This window comes from Coregonus lavaretus (assembly GCF_964263955.1).
Source record: "Coregonus lavaretus genome assembly, chromosome: 27".
NCBI classification, from domain to species: Eukaryota; Metazoa; Chordata; class Actinopteri; order Salmoniformes; family Salmonidae; genus Coregonus; species Coregonus lavaretus.
This window is the reverse complement of record NC_140014.1, coordinates 7839780-7859881: the sequence shown is the minus strand read 5'-3', so window position 1 is coordinate 7859881 and position 20102 is coordinate 7839780. Positions and strand designations below refer to the sequence as shown.

Here is a 20102-nt window from a genome sequence, read left to right as displayed (position 1 = left end):
CACTGACCAACACTTTGGTTCCTACCCTGTCATAACTGCTACCTGGCTTTTTCATTTGTTGTCATGCCAAATAGCACCAACCATATAATTAGAATAATCATTCTATTTCTATGATTCCAACAGTTGATGGAAGTGTTTTGATCTACACTGAGTGTACGAAATATTACTAATACTAATACTAATATTGAGTTGCACCCCCTTTTGCCCTCAGAACAGCCTCAATACGTCGGGGTATGGACTCTACAAGGTGTCGAAAGCGTTCCACAGGGATGCTGACCCATGTTGACTCCAATGCTTCCCACAGTTGTGTCAAGTTGGCTGGATGTCCTTTGGGTGGTGGACCATTTTTGATACACACGGGAAACTGTTGAGTGTGATACTGTGGCTTGCGAAAGTATTCACCCCCCTTGGCAATTTTCCTATTTTGTTGCCTTACAACCTGGAATTAAAATTGATTTTTGGGGGGTTTGTATCATTTGATTTTTTGCCCATTCTTCAAGGCAAAACTGTTCCAGCTCCTTCAAGTTGGATGGGTTCCGCTGGTATACAGCAATCTTTAAGTCAAACCATAGATTCTCAATTGGATTGAGGTCTGGGCTTTGACTAGGCCATTCCAAGACATTTAAATGTTTCCCCTTAAACCACTCGAGTGTTGCTTTAGCAGTATGCTTAGTGTCATTGTCCTGCTGGAAGGTGAACCTCCGTCCCAGTCTCAAATCTCTGGAAGACTGAAACAGGTTTCACTCAAGAATGTGCCTGTATTTAGCTCCATCCATCTTTCATTAAATTCTGACAAGTTTCCCAGTCCCTGCCGATGAAGCTCAATTTTAGTCTCATCTGACAAGAGTACTTTCTTCCATATGTTTGGGGAGTCTCCCACATGCCTTTTGGTGAACACCAAACGTGTTTGCTTATTTTTTTATTCATGCAATGGCTATTTTCTGGCCACTCTTCTGTAAAGCCCAGCTCTGTGGAGTGTACGGCTTAAAGTGGTCCTATGGACAGACACTCCAATGTCCGCTGTGGAGCTTTGCAGCTCCTTCAGGGTTATCTTTGGTCTCTTTGTTGCCTCTCTGATTAATGCCCTCCTTGCCTGGTCCATGCGTTTTGGTGGGCGGCCCTCTCTTGGCAGGTTTGTTGTGGTGCCATATTCTTTCCATTTATTAATCATGGATTTAATGGTGCTCCGTGGGATGTTCAAAGTTTCTGATCTGCACTTCTCCACAACTTTGTCCCTGACCTGTTTGGAGAGCTCCTTGGTCTTCATGGTGCCGCTTGCTTGGTGGTGCCCCTTGCTTAGTGGTGTTGCAGACTCTGGGGCCTTTCAGAACAGGTGTATATATACTGAGATCATGTGACACTTAGATTGTACACAGGTGGACTTTATTTAACTAATTATGTGACTTCTGAAGGGAATTGGTTGCACCAGATCTTATTTAGGGGCTTCATAGCAAAGGGGGTGAATACATATGCATGCACCACTTTTCCGTTATTTATTTATTCAAATTGTTTTAAACAAGTTATTTTTTTCATTTCACTTCACCAATTTGGACTATTTTGTGTATGTCCATTACATGAAATCCAAATAAAAATCCATTTAAATTACAGGCTGTAATGCAACAAAATAGGAAAAACGCAGAGGGGGATGAATACTTTTGCAAGGCACTGTATCTATGCATAGTCACTTTACCCCTTCCTACATGTACAAATTACCTCGACTAACCTGTACCCCCGCACATTGACTCGATACCAGTACCCCCATAGCCTCGTTATTGTTATTTTATTGTGTTACTTTTCATTTATTTTGTAAATTATTTGTTTTACTTTAGTTTATTTAGTAAATATTTTATTAACTCTTTCTTCAACTGCATTGTTGGTTAAGGGCTTGTAAGTAATCATTTCACTGTAAGGTTGTATTCAGCGCATGTGACAAATACTATTTTATTTTATTTGATGATGGTATGTTTGAATTGCTTAATTAACTCAGGAACCACACCTGTGTGGAAGCAGCTGCTTTCAATATACTTTGTATCCCTCATTTACTAAAGTGTTTCCTTTATTTTGGTAGTCAACAACCGCTAAATAGGTTTCCTCTTGACATCCAACTTTTAGCCACAGGATTTGAAATAGAAGGTAATGGCGAGATGGCTGTGTGGAGGATCTGCCTTGACTTGCTTTCTTTTTGGCTAGCCAGCTACACTGAACAAAAATGTAAACTCAACATGCAACAATTACAAAGATTTTAGTGAGTTACAGTTCATATAAGGAAATCATATCAGTCAATTGAAATAAAATAAATATAGGCCCTAATATATGGATTTCACATGAGTAGGAATACAGATATGCATCTGTTGGTCACAGATACCTTAAAAAAGGTTGGGGCGTGGATCAGAAAACCAGTCAGTATCTGGTGTGACCACCATTTGCCTCATGCAGCGTGACACATCTCCTTCGCATTGAGTTCATCAGACTGTTAATTGTGGCCTGTGGAATGTTGTACCACTCCTCTTCAATGGTTGTGCGAAGTTGCTGGATATTGGCGGGAACTGGAACACGCTGTCGTACACGTTGATCCAGAGCATCCCAAACATGCTCAATGGGTGACATGTCTGGTGAGTATGCAGGCCATGGAAGAACTGGTACATTTTCAGCTTCCAGGAATTGTGTACACAGATCCTTGCAACATGGGAGCGTGCATTATCATGCTGAAACATGAGGTGATGGCATCAAGGTATCTCTGTGCATTCAAATTGCCATCGATAAAATGCAATTGTGTTCATTGGCCTTAGGTTATGCCTGCCTATACCATAACCCCACCGCCACCATTGGGCACTCTGTTCACAACGTTGACATGAGCAAACCGCTCGCCGACATGACGCCATACACGCTGTCTGCCATTTGCCCGGTACAGTTGAAACCGGGATTCATCCGTGAAGAGCACACTTTTCCAGCGTGCCAGTGGCCATCGAAGGTGAGCATTTGCCCACTGAAGTCGGTTACGACGCTGAACTGCAGTCAGGTCACGACCCTGGTGAGGACGACGAGCATGCAGATGAGCTTCCCTGAGACCGTTTCTGACAGTTTGTGCAGAAATTATTCGATTGTGCAAACCCACAGTTTCATCAGCTGTCCAGGTGGCTGGTCTCATCCATGTGAAGAAGCCGTATGTGGAGGTCCTGGGCTGGTGTGGTTACACGTGGAGAAATGCTCACTAACAGGGATGTAAACAAATTTGTGCTCAAAATTTGAGATAAATAAGCTTTTAGTGCATATGAAAAATGTTTATTTTTTTATTTCAGCTCATGAAACATGGGACCAACACTTTACATGTTGCGTTTATATTTTTGTTCAGTATAGCTAAGTTTGCCACGATTGCTAGCATGCTAGCTAACTGCTTCTAAACAAAGAACATGATGTCATGTTGCAAGCAGATTTCAATAAATGTTTTGAAACAGTGGTTTTGTCAAATTTATGCTTTGGCCAGAACTACAAATAAAGGACAGGTCAACAACATTATTTGGGTATGAGTTAACAGAATGAGATTTTAAAACTGACATTTTCATGGGACATCTACTTTAACCTACTTTACACTTTCACTCTGGCAAGTATTGGAAACTGTGACATTTTCACCAGAAATATTATTAATTGACCATTTTGAATCATAGACAATTCCACTCTTTTTAAAGTAATTTCTATCATTTTCCCTCTCATTCTTTTGACATGCTCACCTTCATGGATACCAAAAGATGATCAAGTACAAATGAGCAAATGCGGCCCCTGATGACACCTGTGTCTGTAAGGCTGTGTTTAAACAGGCAGACCCGTTCTGATATTTTGCCAAAAAATCAGAGTTGGGCTGTCTGTGTAAATGCTGTCTATGTAAATGCAGCCTAAGACATTGAGCAGCAGGACAAATTCTACATAAGATACAGGAGTTGACATAGCAACTATCAGAATAATAATCAGGCAAAACTATTAGAAATGCGATTAGGGACTGAATTGAAAGATGAGGAAAAGGTGAAGCGAGAGGGGTAACTCGGTCCACAATCTGTCTCCTCCAGCAGGTGGCATTTTTTTGTTTTTTAGCCCATCAAGCGAGTAATTTTTGTATGGAGGTCAATGAGAGTGTCAAATTTGGTCAACAAAAAATGTAATGGCTTATTTGCTACGTGAGGATTATTTGATTGAATAGAAGTTCTGTGATGTTTAGGTTGTTACGAATGTACTGATATAAGTACACACACGTGGCATAACGGCAACTTTGAGAAAAACTATTTTATATCGGAGTTCTGCCTGTTGTTCACACAATATCTTCCTTCTCATTGGCTAGAATGGTCCCACATGGTCTCGCCTCATCTCTCCTGCCTCTTCCTCTCTGAGGACAGTGAATCCCATTGTTAGACATGAGACTTGACCATCTCGTCATTATATACGTATCACTGTGAGGACTCAATACTCTCTCTAAGCGCGTTTTGTTTCTCATCAAGATTCCTATGATTCACAAACATCCCCCTACATCCACACACAATCTTTCCCTCTTTAGCCGTCATATTGATTGCACAGTAAGCCATATCTAATTAGAAGGATACACTTACCATTCAGTTGAGGTAGTAGCCGGCTCCACGTCTCGCCTGCTCCTCCTTCTCTGTCCATCTGCACACCTTACGTTATTCCCTCTAGTAGGATCCTATGCTTGCCCTATCCATCTCTTACCCTTTCTCTCTCCTCCCCTCTTTCACTTGTCTCGATCTCAAGTTACAGGAGGATGGCTGTGTTAGATCTCAGATGCAGCCGAGTGTACATTCAGCCTCTCTCTCTTTCTCTCTTTCACATTTCTATTTCTCTCGCTCGCTCTCTCCTTCTGTCTCTCTCATCTCTGGTACCCACTGGATGCACAAACCCTCTCTTGCTGCCGTACCCTTCTTCTTTAGTCCTCTCCCTTCACTTTCTCTTTCTCTTCCTCTCTCTGTCTCCTCTTTGGTACCCAGTGAAGGATGCACATAGGTACGTGTGCTGCCTGCTATATAAGTTGTGTCCAGTCTGGAAGCAGCTCGCATGCCGGAACAAAAGGGTAAGGATAAGGAAGAGGCAAGAGGGTTCATCCAATAAACTGGCTAGACAGGCACACATGTTCACATACACACAGACTCATGCATACAGTACACTCATGCATACACACACACACCCGCTCAAGATGATAGAGATACTTAACCTTATTGTTAACAGAATAAGAATTTGGTTTGTGATGTCTGATATAAAATAGCAGACATGGCTAGACACACACTTGTACATGTATAAGCAACAAGCTCTCGCAGTCTCACTGCAGAATTAGAGGTTTATCCATGTTTTTGACACTCTGGGTTTCTCCTTCAGTCCTCCTGCTCAGTATCATTCCGTTTCTCAAAACATCAAATGTCAAAGTTGCTCCAAATGTCAAATTTTGTAAGGTTAAGGTTTGGGATAGGTCTAAAACAAAACACTGGGAGTGAACACGCAACCTTCTGATCCAGAGTCATGGGATTACTAGAAAAACCCAAGCCTACTTGATGGTAATAGTGCTCACTGTTGCCCCTAGCAGCCAGTGTTAAAGGCATTTCCCGATGTCCTGCGGACATGGATAGACGTTCAATTTTGAAGTCACTCGAGCGATCTGACTGGTATTAACCCAGCTAGCACATTAGGTTCCTTGGAAGTTGTGAGGACATACATTTTTCGTTTCCCATTGGTTCTGGGAACGAAGTGATACGTTTCCTGACCGGTAAAATTGAACGTTTTTTAAATGTTCTGAGAACAGAAGTGAAAATCTCGCCTGTTCTGGGAACGTTAATTTTTAGGTTGCAGGGAGGTTCTGAGAACATTTTACTATGGTTCCCTGAAAGATTTTCTGGGAGGTTTTATTATTGTTCTGAGAATACATTATAGGCTATATGAAGGTAATTAAATAACGTTCTGAGAACATGTTTCAATAAAACTTTTAATAACACTGCTAACTGAAATGTCCACATAAGAAACATATGGTTCCCAGAATCTTGTGGGAAGGTTGTATTCAAAATAACCATAGGACAACCACGCTCTCACCAACCTCGAAGAAACATAGTTCTCAGAACGTTACGTGCTAGCTGGAAAGTGCCTGTGCTATAGGCTATAGGCCTGCTCTGGTCTAGGGTATTCTTATCATGTTATCATTCTGTAAGATTTGAGTTTAAGTTAATGAATCTTATGTCCTCTTCCAACTTTAACATACTAAAACCATTAAAGACAACCCATCTTTTTTTTGTATTTTTTGTATTTTCCTTGAAAAACAAAAAAAACGAAGAGTATCAATACAAAAGGATCGCCATGCTAAAATCATAACATACATTACAGGGATATAGCCAGAGCATTGAAATGTTGCAAAAACATACAAAGAAACTCAACTGAAAGATTTTGACAGTGGTTGATCAGGCTTCAAGTGGTTCAGGCACAGTGGCTTAGGGGGAAAATTATGTGGTTACACAATACAACATAGAAATGTGTACAGTCCTTTACGAAGGAAGGCCACTCAGGTTTTTGTGAAGGCAATACTCGCTGAAGTGGGAAATGTGTGACTTTGGTTCTAAAAAAGTCCCTGGTGGGAGAATTCTAGGGTGTGAAACTAACAGGCTACAGCATTATACTATTGGTAGTACCATTATAGCAAACATAATGGTCAGAGAAGTACACCGATGTAGGATCTTAATTTGATCAACCTGTTGCAGGAAAACTTTCCTGCAATGCAGGACATTTAAAACTCATAGTGTATTTGAGGTTTAAAAAGGCTTTTGAAGTTAGTCATTTCCACTTTGAGATTTCACTTGACTTTCCCCTACGCAAAATGTATCAACCCCTACAAAAATGTCCATTAATTATAATCCACATAATAATTCACATTCCCTGTTGCTGCAGGATTATTTTCCTGCTGTACTAAACTGGCTCAAAGTAAGATCCTACATCTGTAATATAGCGAAAAACATATATAATCCCACACAATGGCATCATTCCCATTACTTGAGATCCCTTGGAAGAAATGATAAGTACATGACAAGCAGCAAGAATGGCAGTCTTTGAAAAAGTTGACAACATACATGAAATGGAAATACATAGCTTTTGGAAAATGGGTTATGGTATCGCTGTATGTCTCCTCAAAGAGACAACTCATATGTCATTAATTTCTATTTACATTAAATATTTACAGCATAATTCATCATAATTGCTCTGTTATAAAATATATACCACAGTAAAAAATCAGAAGGGGGTTAAATGGTATTTACAAAGGCAGTGACTGGCATCGCTATAAAGCACTTGGTCTGAAGTCGGTTCGATGGTTGTACTGATGGTGGGTGTAGCTTGTGTCTTCTTTGGCCCCATTGGTCTTTGCCCTCTTGGCCTAGCCAATAGTCTCTCACAGAGTAATGCTTAAAGGGTTGAAATCGGCAGGCAGTTTGATTGGCTACACCTTGCAATGGGGTGGGCCGAACATCAAAAATGTCCTCTCCCTCTCTTCATAACTCCATGAGAGTGACCTGGAACTGACCGCCCATGATTTCAGAGATCTCTATGAGGAATGCCGAATGGTTGCTGTAGTGTTCAATAATGTTGTCATCCATGTTGACGAATATCCTGAAAAATAAACAACAGACAAATAACAGATTAATGTCTTGTCCAGGCTACATGTTATGTAAATTACCTGTTTTCTGCTGTCTGGCTGATACATTTTGTAGTCACGAAACAAAAGAGTGAGAAGCCTCCAAATCTCTCAACACTGCAGACAATTAATCAGGCCAGACTAATTTTCCCATAGGGCAAGCTGTCTTTACGGTAAGTAAAGCTCTGTTGATAATCAAGCGAACAGCCTGCTCACGCTACCCGGAGGGAAGGGACTGATTGAAGACTATAAGCGGAATGAGACTGCTACATAACCTGTTGGGTTCTCCATTCAAACCCCCAGGGCATACTCAACTTCAGTTAAAGTTATTAGAGCCTTTCAGGCAGTGTGCCAGAATAACCTCACGACATTCTAGGTGACAGCGATCTACTCCATCTAGTCAGCTTCAACAGATGACTGCCTCTGAACATGTTAGTTACACATCTTCATTGATATGAATTATTGTGTGAAGACACATACTACAGGCATACTTTACTGCTTAGTGGTGGATCTGAAGCTTAGGGAAATGTCATCTATACAGTAAACGTAAAGAACTTCAATGTACACTGTAAAATTAGAAGAGTATAGAATTTTTTTCCAAAGACTATGGCCGTGTCCAAATACGCCTACTTGCGTTCTAAATAATAGGCATTTTAGGTATGCGAAAATAGTATGTTTTATAGTATGTGAAATTTCTATGTGAATTTGGTCAGGTTGCCAAAAAAGTTAAATATTGCAGTTTTAAATGCCAGGATGCTATACTCATTTAGGCTTCTCATCTAGTATAACTCGCTGTACACTATTAAGTAAGAGAATGGTCTTTCCAAACTTGTGTGTTTGACAACAGCTGATAATCAGCTGATAATGAGATAAGCGGACGCGCTGTACCCAAATGAATGGCGGGAATCAACGCAACTGCACATTAGATGACAGGTTCTCAGAATAGGTGAGCCTAGTATGTTGATATTTGTTGATTCGTTTTTACTAAACAGTACATTCTAAATAGTATGTAGTACGATATTTTAGGAAGTATTTGGCAAGACCGATTTCGGACACGGCCTATGGCTCAAGCATTGAAAACAAAATGGCCACTATTATTTAATTTCATGGTTGACATGCTGCCAATAGGGATACCAGATCTTCCTCAAAGGCTAGTCCTATTCAATGTCAACCACCTGGCCTCCACATTGTTGCGCAATAAGGTGCCACCCTCTGCCTCAATAAAAAACCCTTGTCTATCATAGTATCTATCTCTTTTCACTCTACAAAGTAAATAGACCACAACACTTCTTGGTGTACCTACGGGACGGGTAGATCAGATTAGAGGAACATAAATACAGTAAAGTAAAAGAATAGGGTGACACATCCATCCAAATCTTTCTGTCCTGTGTTTTTTGGAAGAGCTGCAATTATCACATTCCAGGAGACAGAGCTAGCTAGCTCACCTAGCCGGTCTGTCAACTTTAGTTGCCTTCCTTACTGAGGAAAGACTGACCAAAATTAAACCAAGATTCAACCTAGCTGACAAGTTTTGCTTGTCAGCAATCAAGTACGATGCATTTTGCAGGAAAGAGAAAGGGTCTTCCCCAAACTGTTGCCACAAAGTTGAAAGCACAGAATCGTCTAGAATGTCATTGTACGTTGTAGCATTAACATTTCCCTTCACTGGAACTAAGGGATCTAGCCCGAACCATGAAAAACAACACCAGGCCATTATTCATCCTCCACCAAACTTTACAGTTGGAACTATGCATTCGGGCAGGTAGCGTTCTCCTGGCATCCGCCAAACCCAGATTCGTCCGTCGGACTGCCAGATGGTGAAGCATGATTTATCACACCAGAGAACGCGTTTCCACTGCTCCAGAGTCCAATGGCAGCGAGCTTTACATCACTCAAGCCAATGCTTGGCATTGCGCATGGTGATCTTAGGCTTGTGCACGGCTGCTCGGCCATGGAAACCCATTTCATGAAGCTCCCAACGAAAAGTTATTGTGCTGATGTCGTTTCCAGAGGCAGTTTGGAACTCGTAGTGAGGTGTTGCAATCGAGGACAGACGATTTTTATGCGCTACGTGCTTCAGCACTCGGCAGTCCCGTTCTGTGAGCTTGTGTGGCCTACCAATTCACGGCTGAGACATTGTTGCTCTTAAACGTTTCCACTTCACAATAACAGCACTTACAGTTGACCAGGCCAGCTCTAGCAGGGCAGAAATTTGACAAACTGACTTGTTGGAAAGGTGGCATCCTATGACGATACCACATTGAAAGTCACTGAGCTCTTCAGTATGGCCATTCTACTGACAATGTTTGTCTATGGAGATTGTATGGCGGTGTGCTCGATTTTATACACCTGTCAGCAACGGGTGTGGCTGAAATAGCCTAATCCACTAATTTGAAGGGGTGTCCACATACTTTTGTATATATAGTGTATCTTAAACTTGATTGCTGACAAGCAAAACTTTTTGGGATATGTCAACAATAGACAAATGAAACAAATATCAAAAGAGAGTTTTTGGGTGGAGTTTTCTTTTAATCAAATCCGAACAATTTCCCTTCAACTTACTGTATCTTGCTAATGTTACATGCTAATACTATTGCTAATTATGTAGCATAGCTAATGCTAACACTTATTCCTCCTGATGTAAAATAAAAATAAAAAAAACACAGATCAATGCAAGGCCTTGGCTTAGAAATTAACTTACCCTCTTTTGCATTTCTTGTAGATTTTCCCAATGGTGTCCTGTTGCATGCCATACTTTTCAGAAATCTGAGAAAGGATCAAACGAAAGATGAGTGTCACTGTCAACTCTACAGTATCTTCTCCTGCTTGATGGATGAGATGCTTGGATGATGACAACACAAGGTTGGGTAAGGAAGGAATAAGTACCATGAATGTACTACCTACCGTTTGTCTTAGGCCTTTCAGGGTTGGGCTGCTGAGCATGAGAGCATCAAACACTTCCTCTGACTCTGTTCTCACGTACAGGAGCACTGCAAAACAAGAAAACAGAATACTTCAGGTTGTGTGTGTGCCAGACAAGGACCACAGCATTGCTTTGTTTTGCATATTGACCACTCATTATTCTTTGCCTCATACTGTATGTATTATCTGTACAACAGGCTTGGGTTTGGCCAATTCCATTTCAATTCAGTCAATTTAGGAAGTGCACTGTATTTTCAATTCAAGAATTCTTCTTTACCTCTCTGTTGCTCCTCGCATCTGGCCTGCTTGCTTGGTGGTGGGCTACCACTGCTCTGTTCCAGTCTATCTGGGTACGGTCTCTTCAGTGAGCTCTTTTCAACCTCCTCCAATGTTGTGGGGGGTGCCTACACAAAGAAAAGGAGACAAGTAAAATGATTAGGTACAAATCCTCCGTATCATTTATTGCTTAATTTCCCATCCCAGTCATTGTATGGTTGTAACAGCCATGAGTAGGAATGTTATTATCATGAATCTGTAGATATGCACATGAATGGTGAAACAGATGCAGATAGATAAAAAGGTTCCAGACCTGTCTATCTAAATGATCAGAGATGTTCGTTTCACAACCTGTCAGTGAGTCACATTGTATATTATAGGACAGAACATTTCCAGACTATTTTACTAGTCGAGATAATGTTAATGTCTCTCCGCTCTAAAGATGCTGAACTTTTCTACAAAAGTTATCTAAGACATATTATCTTTGACAGATGGAATGATTTATGGTACTCAAGTCTTGAAAATCCCCCCACCTCCAAAATGCAAGTTACCCCCTTCCCCTTTAGCCTAAAATTAGGTCTCATCTCTACCTTACTTTTCTCTCTTAAAGCCGTGAAAATGTATGCACTCTATGTTCTGTCTAGTAAGTGTGTGTTCATTAACACTAGGGAAATAATGCTGTAATGGGCTAGCATGCAGACCTTATTAGGCAGACTGAGCACACACACACTCTCTCCCTCCCCACTTCTTAAAGCCCAGACTGTGGGAACTAAAGGCCTGTCAGAACAGCAGCCCTTACCACCTCCACTGGCTTGTGTCAACAACACTGAAAAGGAGGGCTTGTGTGTGTGTGTATGCCAGGTGTGTGTGTGTGTCTTTGTCTCAGCCCCCGCAGGTTAATCCGTGTGTCAGTCACACTTGAGTCGAGTTTCGAGTCGAGGAAACTGAACGGCCCACCAATTAGATCGTCTGATCTCGGCGTCTGTCTCTCCTCACTCTCCCTGACACTCTCCCCATCCCAACCCACTTTTCCCACAGCAGTTTTTCCCACAACATTTTTTCCCACACTATCCCTTTTTTCCCCTCTGTGCGCCACAGCCTGGAGCTACAGTCCAGGGATAGCAGGGAACATGACTCAACTCACTGTTGTGGTGGTGAACTCCAAGATCCCTCAATTCCAGAAAGAGAGAGAGAGAAGAAAGGAAGGAAAATAAAGGGGGAGAGTGGATAAGGGATGGGGGGAACCTACCAGGCCGCAGCGCTGCATGTTGGAGAGGTGTATCTCTGGGATGAAGAGGACAGGGTTGGTGACGTGGTCCTCCAGGGTTTTGAAGAAGGTGCTGTCACTTCCCATTGAGCTGGACACTACTGACTTGTTGGCTGAGGAGGGAGAGGAGCACACTGGGTTAGAATTGGCATTATAGACTGGCCTAAGATATAAAGAGCTGGTTTTCCGGGTGGCTCTTTAGTCTAGGAGTAGGGTTTACCTGAGTCTAGGAAACTGGCTCCATGACATTATAATGCACCACTAGCTGTGATACTGAATTCTTCTCTTTAAGAAAGAATAGGCCATTATTCATACAAATGGGACTAAATCCCAAAATTATAATTTTGTTAGAAACCCATGAGGTGTTAAATTACAAACACAGACTGAAAATGCAGGATTTATTTCCTGCTTAGGTTAGTGTCTGGTTCCACTGCTGATCTAGTCAAAGTACATTTTCAGTCACGTAATGGAGTTGAGTTGGACTTGGGAAGGCCAAGCTTCATGATAAAAACAAATTGATGAAAGATACCCAAACTGTAATTAAATGACTTATTTGCATGTGCTGACACACAACATGATGTATTGGTGTAAGATGTCCCCTGGGTTTACATCCGTCATTGGGTTAGTGTTTGTTGGTGGATGTAGGTTGTCATTATTTTAGTAATAAGAGCCTGAGGTACACTTACTGTTGCTTGAGTCGATGACTGTCTTGACCCTCCTCTTGCTCCTCTTCCTCTCCTCATCCCTCATCTTCCTCTCTGCACCCTGAGGAGAAAGATACAGACATACATGGTCACAACTCTACTCTGACACTTTTACCCGTCATTTAACTAATGAGTCGTCCATACAACAGGTGCATTTCTTTGAAAACAAACAAAAAAACAAATAAATCCGTTTTTATGTCATGTATGAGTTAGCCTAGCTAGCACTGTGGATAGAGATCTTTACTGACCTTATCGCAGAAGATTTTGACCTGGCAGGCCGCTCTGTGGATGAGGCGGTTGGTGCCGGTGCTGAAATCATAGGTGTCGATCTGGAGGTTGAGAGGAAGCCCCTTCACTCCCTTCTGAGAGGAGAAGTCTGTGCTCAGAGAGTTAATGCCAATGTACACCTGGAGAAGAGAGAAGAAGAGGGTTAACAGGATATCAGACAACAGTTGAATTGGAGAACTTTCTAGAACTGTTTTGCTGCCCTGTAGTGCTTTCCTGCAGTCAAATGGCCTAGTGGCCTCATGGGTGAAATGTTATTAATATTCTTTATAATTTCATAAAACATCATTTTAAAAAAGCAGCAGAAAATCAAACGGTTTTGTTATATTTCAGTCTTCTCTGATGACTATAAAGTGTAATATTGGCACACAAACTCAACATTGAATACATTTCCACTCTATATCTGACATGGTACAGGTGTCTTCTTTTTTGTAAGCCCATAACCATGTTTGAGGTGTATACTTTAGTTTCATTGTAAATGTGTTTAAGACTACCAAGAAACACTGTGTGACCCTGATTTAGCCCACTGCAGTAAAAGGTTAAAGCTCCTTGCACAGTAATTGGAACCTTAAAAATCAATAAAGCGTTGACACAATTCGCAATTGTTCTACAGATTAATTTTTTACAAAACAAACACTAGGAGTCTATGGACACGTGGTGTAATGACTCCTTTCTGGATTGGCAACCCCCTCCAATGTGGACAAATGTACAGACGTACAGTATAGCAGAAAAGTCTAGAATGTTTCCACTGGTTGTGTCTTGGTAAGGTTTTAGGATATGAGAGGCACTGATTTGAACAGACTATTGTGAGGGGCCTGGAGTGGAAAGGGATGCTTGTGACAACAGGTGTTAATTAAAAGGAGCTTTTCTCTCTCATTCCTTCCAACCCGTCCTTTCCCTTCTCTCTCTCTTTCTCGTTCCCTCTTTTTCTCTCCCTCTCCTGCAGTGAGTTTTGTTGCCCCACCCCTATGCCCTGGGGGGCAGTGAGCAGATTGCAGTAAGCGCTCTCGACGTGACGCTCTTGCCTTGTGGTGACAGGCGCACCGGGGCAGCCACATGCCAGGGATTCCTCCCCTCCCAACCCTCAGCGCTCCTTCATCGCCCCATTTCAGCTCAATGGGTAGCGTGGCTAGGTAAATAATAGGGGTGCGCCAAGCGTTACGACTTTATCTGTGTGTGTGCCAGTGTGCGTGTTTTCCACTGCTGCTCCAGTTTCCTCACTGCTCTTACCTTAGCATCCTCATTGGGGTTCCAGATGAAGGACAGAGCGTTGAAGGCCACCTCTTCCACGTGGCTGATGCCACTGAAGACCTCTTTGTAGTCAGCTAGAAGATAAATAGAAAGATATTATTGATTTAGTTCAGAAAAACATTTCTGGAACGATTGGAATAGTGATTGTCTTTCATTGAAGCGGTTATCTGTTCTGAAAAGACACAGGCTTACGAAAAGCAACAACAAAAACAACAACTGATAAAAAATCTTCCAGTCATTGGCATTTGTTGTTGTAGATGTTGACCTATGGCATTTCTCCATGACATTCTTCAGAGAAGACAACGGGAAATTCATGTCACTGTCTGTTTCTATACTATGAATGTGTTTGTGTGTAGACGGTCAAAGCTGTGGTGCCATACCGATGTCAATGACCCTCTGCTTAACGGTCGGCTGCCGTGCGTGCCAGTGATTCCAGCACCTCAGCTGGATCTCTGCGCTCTTGTCGTTCTCAAACACCGCCATGACCACCGTCTGGAGAAAGAGAACCATAAAAGAAAGAAAGAAAGAAAGAAAGAAAGAAAGAAAGAAGAGAGAGAGAGAGAGAGAGAGAGAGAGAGAGAGAGAGAGAGAGAGAAGGGCCATCAGACAAGGTACATTTTGTGTAGGTTATACGTATTTGTGGGTGTGTCGTCGACTTTGAGAAAGGCACGCAACTGGGCACGTTTCATTCAGACATCAGCCCCTGCATTCATCATTTTAAATCCCCAATTCTCTCCTGCCATTATCACCAGCTATTAGCAGGGCTTGTGTGTGTGCTCTCTTTTCACTTGACAAAAGAGAGTGTTGTCACCCAGCCCTTTGGCACCACACCTCTCCCCCTGTTCTCCTTCTGACTTAGTCACTAAGGACTCAGGGCCTGACTAACTGGCTGACATGCATTGGGTTTGGCCCCGCCAGACACCAGTCGAAATATGCAATGGCCCGAGAACTGAGCCTGGCGGAACTCCAAAACCGAAACAGCTCATCACAGGGCGAGAGAACAAGTTTCCCACCCCGATCCACCACGACTTTGTTCAGATAGTCAACAATGGAGAACCAAGATAATTTTTTTCGGGAGATTCCTAAGGAACAGACATTCACTGGGGTTGTGTCAGACAGAACATCCTATGGGTAAAGGAAATGTTATTGGGTGATGTCATCAAAGCTTGACTTACCTTGACTTTGTTGGAGATCAGGCTGGCTGAGCTGTCCACCCCTTGAAGGGAGATGGGGTAGAACTGGCCCTTGTTGAGGTAAACCATGGGCAGCTCGGATGACTTGTGCTGGGTGGCTTGAGGGGCTCCCAGAATGAACTGGAAATCATTCCTGGAGACAGAAAATAACAGAGAAGAATGTTAATGGCCAGCATTATGCTTTGCTTTGCCATTGGAATTTTACCGCCATTGCTTTATGAGTTATACACAGCTCAATTATATTAATTATCTTTAGCCTAATAAGCATTAGCGATACTGGGCGTAGTTCAGTGTTCAAGCTGACATGATGACTTTGAAGTCATCACACAGGTGTTCTAATTTGATCTGATTCCCGGGGCAAATAGCTACCTGTATCTCTCTGGAGGGGATTTGGTGTAAGAGTCAGAGTAGACTGGGCTGTGCTGCTCGGCAAAGGGATCGCTGTAGGGTAGAGCCTGTTTCAGGGCAACACAAGAAAAAAAGTGATGAGAAGATGGAATATGAAAAGTAGAAAAAGAAAGAGAGAGATGGAGGGAGGGCAACTAGAAGTGAAGGGGAGATGAGACGTTGCCAGAGATGAAAATGTACAAACGACAACACCAGTTGTGATGTAGACAAAAAAAGATGGCTGCTCTTCTTGGGGCTGTAAACTTACCTCAGTAGTGGCCTCAGGGAAGGCTGTCTCTGCGGGCCACTTCTGGGAGAGCAAGGAGTCGAAGATGTTGTTGATGACCTGCTTGTCATAGGTGTCGGCACTGGGGGTGAGGGGGAGAGGGTTTTGGGGGACAGAGGGGGGACAGAGGGATATAAGCTTGCTGTTCAGCTCCAGCGCCTCCTGGGGGTGGCTGGAGGAAATGTTCTCGGACAGCAGCTTCATAATGTTGGCTGGCGTCTCCAGGGAGACCAGCTCGGGGGAGGAGCCAATCATAGTCCTGGATTGGGGGGAGGGGGAGGAGTTGAGATACAGGACCAACCCAATTTGACCACCCCTTTGATTGACACTCAATAAAATCAATGGGGTTGTCATGTACTCTTGTGAGAAACACCGATTGTCAATAGTACTGCCCTTCCTTCAAATAAACTCCAGCTCTTTTATACAGTAGCACATACAGCAGCACACAATTACAGACTGTACAAAAAATGTGTCAAAGTCAATAAAACATGAATAAAGCCAGTTTAGTTCTCAGAGTCCACTGAGCACACAGTGCTACTGAAAGTGAACTAAACAGAGCTGGGCAGGAACTGTTTACCGCCTAATCCCGAAATGTTTTCTCTCCTTATATGAGTTTCTCTGTTGGACTGGCTGCTGTGTTTGACGGGACAACAGCATGCCCCACCGACGGCCATTTTTCAACCCAGACAAAAGAGAGGGTGAGAGAGCGGCAGAGCTGGGGCTGCTTCTCCTCCTTTGTGAGTCAGAGTGTTGTTCGGGGGGGGGAGGAGGATGATGAATAGGAGGAGGAGGTGTACCACAGCCCATAATCCCTTGGGGCTCTGTTTGACATGGGGATTAGCCACCAGCTCACCCAACTCTAACCTCACCAAAGCCCTGCCTCTACCGCTTGACTCCATGTCAATGGGCTTGACTTCATGACATGGGAACTCTTAATACCACCCGGCAACCACCTAAAATCCCTTTACCCCCTTCTCGTTCCCATAAGCACACCCCTTTAGTGTCTGCCTCTCTCCCTAGATTGACAGGTGGCTATCTCAATCAAGTCCATGCTCTTGGTAGTGTTAACAATTGCTCCGATGTCAATCTTACCTCTCTGATGGCTTGTACATACTGCTGCCTCGGCTGCATGCAACCATTTTCTGTTCTTTGGGTGTCTGTGAAAAGTAAAACAACAACCGTGAGTATTGATACAGCACAATACCTATAAATAGGACTCAGAGTTGAACTTAAACAGGAGGCATAACACACAGACACACACACAGTTACCTTGCACTGGTCGTATGTGAGTAGGCTGTCTGTGTAGGCCCAGGAGTCCATGATGTAGTTATTGTAGCGCTGGTAGTTGAAGCTCTCGTTCTGAAGGACCAGTCCCAGAGTCCTGCAGCAAACAGACCAGGAGAAACATCACATTAATAAACTTACATTATAGATTTATTACAGATCAAAATGGTAGGCTTCCCATTCAGAAAGGGGCATTACAGTGAAGGATTTAGTAATTCAATAGAGAATCCCAATACAGATGTTACAATAGAGAATCCCGGTCTAGAGTTTCACCACTACACTGTTATGTAATTCAATGCATTACACGTTGTTATTAACCAGCCCCTCTAACACATTCGGGGGATACCGGTTTCTCTTTCCCCATTGTGTGTTGTACCCCCTGGGTTAGTGTCAACACAGCCTATGACAGGCCAGTTTAAATCATGAGTCGGCTTTAAATTCACAGCATAGTGGAGGGACGAGAGAGAGAGAGAGAGAGAGAGAGAGAGAGAGAGTAAAATATAACATGGAGAAACCCGACACACACTTTTCTAAAAACACACCTTTCACATGGGGGTCTCATTACACAATGTAGAGAGAGAGAGAATGGGGGCCTGAGTGCCTGATTTCTCACCCTCTCTCTGGAAGTCTAACTGACTCACACTACTGTACAACAGAAGATGATTAAACAAGTCAACGCTTGCATCATTTTCTATTCTGGCACTCAGCAGAAAAGAACTCCACTACATCCCCCCTCTGTTGTTGACTGTCTCCGTGAAATGAAAACTTGGATGAGCAAGTTTTTAAAACTAAACGACGACAAAACAGAAATCATGCTCATGGAACCACAACTCCCTCATCAGGAAACTGGGTCAACTCAACATGACAATGGCTGCACCATCCACTCCAACTCCACAGTCAGGAATCTTGGTGTTATATTTGACCACACTCTGTCATTTCAATCCCACATCCGGAACACCACCAAGTCAGCCTTCTTCCACCTCAAAAACATCTCACGACTCAGACCCTCTCTCATTGACCCCACTGTTGAAACCCTCATGTACACTTTTGCAACGCCATTCTCTATGGACTCCCCGCCAAAACACAGGACAGACTTCAACATATCAAAATTCAGCATCACACCACACCAGACCTTGGTACCACATCACCCTCAACTCCACTGGTTCCCAGTTCACATCAAGATCACATTCAAATTGCTCATGCTCACCTACAAAGCACTCAATGGACTGGCGCCCACATACCATACTGACCTCCTCCACCCCTACACTCCCACCTGTTCACTGCGCTCCTCTGACACTGGCCTCCTCACCATCCCTCGCACCGGGCTTTTAGCAGTGCAACTCTGGAACTCCCTCCCTCTCCATGTCAGAACCTCACAATCCATACACAAATTCAAGTCCACACTAAAGACACAACTCTTCACACAGGCTAACCCGGATTCTCTATCGTCTTAGCTTTTATTCTCTATCTAGTTCACTTCCTGTCCTTATGTTTAGTGTATTTTTATATACTTACTTATTTTAATGTGGGATTTTAACTATTTTTATCCTGCTGATTTTCTTATGTATGTAAAGTGACTTTGGGTGTCGTTAAAAGCGTTTACAATCAAATGTATTAATACAAGTCCAAACACATTTCCCTTAAATAACACATTCTAGCCTGAAACACCAACTCGAACCCCATGAAACATAGCATGTCACAGAAAAAGTTGTCAACTTACTCAATCTCTTTGGTCATGACTCCTTTCCAAGACAGCAGAGTTCAGGTTTCTTTTGGTAAAGTCTCCTCTAGTGTGTTTGTGTGTGATTGTGAAAGGCTGTCAGTCAGTCTTAGCAGAGCAAAGCAGACTTGTCCCGCTGAGTGAGCTTGTTTGATTCCTGTCCACACCGGCTCCCCACATTTATTTCATGCTAACAGGTAGCTTTCCTCACTCGCACCTGATTGGCCGAGGGCTCTGGAGACAGGTGCCTGATAGGACAGGTGTAGATGGGTTAACTGTTTCAGTGCTGGTGAGAAACCAGGTGTGAGTGGTGGGTACTTAGCAGGACAATGCTGGGCAGTGTTTCACACATCTCATTAAGCGTTAAAGAAAAGAGTGAGATTGGCTTCTCCAAGGTGTGAAATGCTTCTTATTTAGAGTGAGAAACCAAAGAGTTTTTGCAGGAACTAGGCTTTAAAATGGTAATGAAAATTCAGTATCATTATTTTCTCTCTCTGAGTCTACAGTGTTGAGAAATTTCAATTGGTGGTTTTGGTGCCCTTATTTGCTGGGATCAGTGTTTGTAATTGTTATTGGCAAACTATTTGATGGGAGTAGTTGAGAGTAGTGGTTCGATACTTTATATTTGGGTAGGATTTGTAAGGATGTGTTACATTGCATATTGAATTATCCACAAGAGGCACAAAATAAAGAGGATAATATATTCCCTACAAAGAAACACATTTTCATGTGTTTAATGAGGATAAGTGGATTTCTGCAATAGACAAAAAACATTTGCTGATTTACATTTTTAAGAATTAGATTAGGATTTTTTCTGGTTTGGATTTTGCATTTCGATATAGATAAACCTCAAATATGTATTTC

General features: G+C 42.6%; 1 protein-coding gene across 2 annotated transcripts; it reads right to left on the bottom strand.

The window, feature by feature from the left end:
- Positions 1-5963: 5963 nt before the first annotated feature.
- grhl3 (grainyhead-like transcription factor 3) lies at positions 5964-19395 on the bottom strand. 2 transcript variants are annotated; one of them, XR_014610056.1, is made up of 16 exons: positions 19239-19395; positions 17504-17615; positions 17327-17391; positions 16217-16493; positions 15931-16016; positions 15544-15694; positions 14749-14860; positions 14348-14442; positions 13081-13239; positions 12815-12893; positions 12111-12241; positions 10863-10989; positions 10568-10653; positions 10365-10429; positions 6984-7638; positions 6293-6713 (listed from the first exon to the last, which is right to left on the bottom strand). XR_014610056.1 is itself a non-coding variant. In XM_084144434.1 (15 exons), the coding sequence occupies exons 1-15, from the start codon at positions 19253-19255 to the stop codon at positions 7521-7523; spliced, it is 1680 nt and encodes a 559-aa protein (XP_084000560.1). In that variant the 5' UTR covers positions 19256-19395; the 3' UTR covers positions 5964-7520. The 2 variants fall into 2 exon arrangements, 1 of the variants encoding a protein (XP_084000560.1); XM_084144434.1 differs by having other exon boundaries at positions 5964-7638.
- Between the last annotated feature and the right edge of the window lie 707 nt (positions 19396-20102).

Coding starts and splice junctions, on each gene's coding strand:
- grhl3 (XM_084144434.1), bottom strand. Junction 14,861..15,543: donor TGATCTCCAACAAAGTCAAG/GTAAGTCAAGCT, acceptor CTCTTTCTCCAG/ACGGTGGTCATGGCGGTGTT. Junction 10,990..12,110: donor ACATGCAGCGCTGCGGCCTG/GTAGGTTCCCCC, acceptor TTCTTTGTGTAG/GCACCCCCCACAACATTGGA.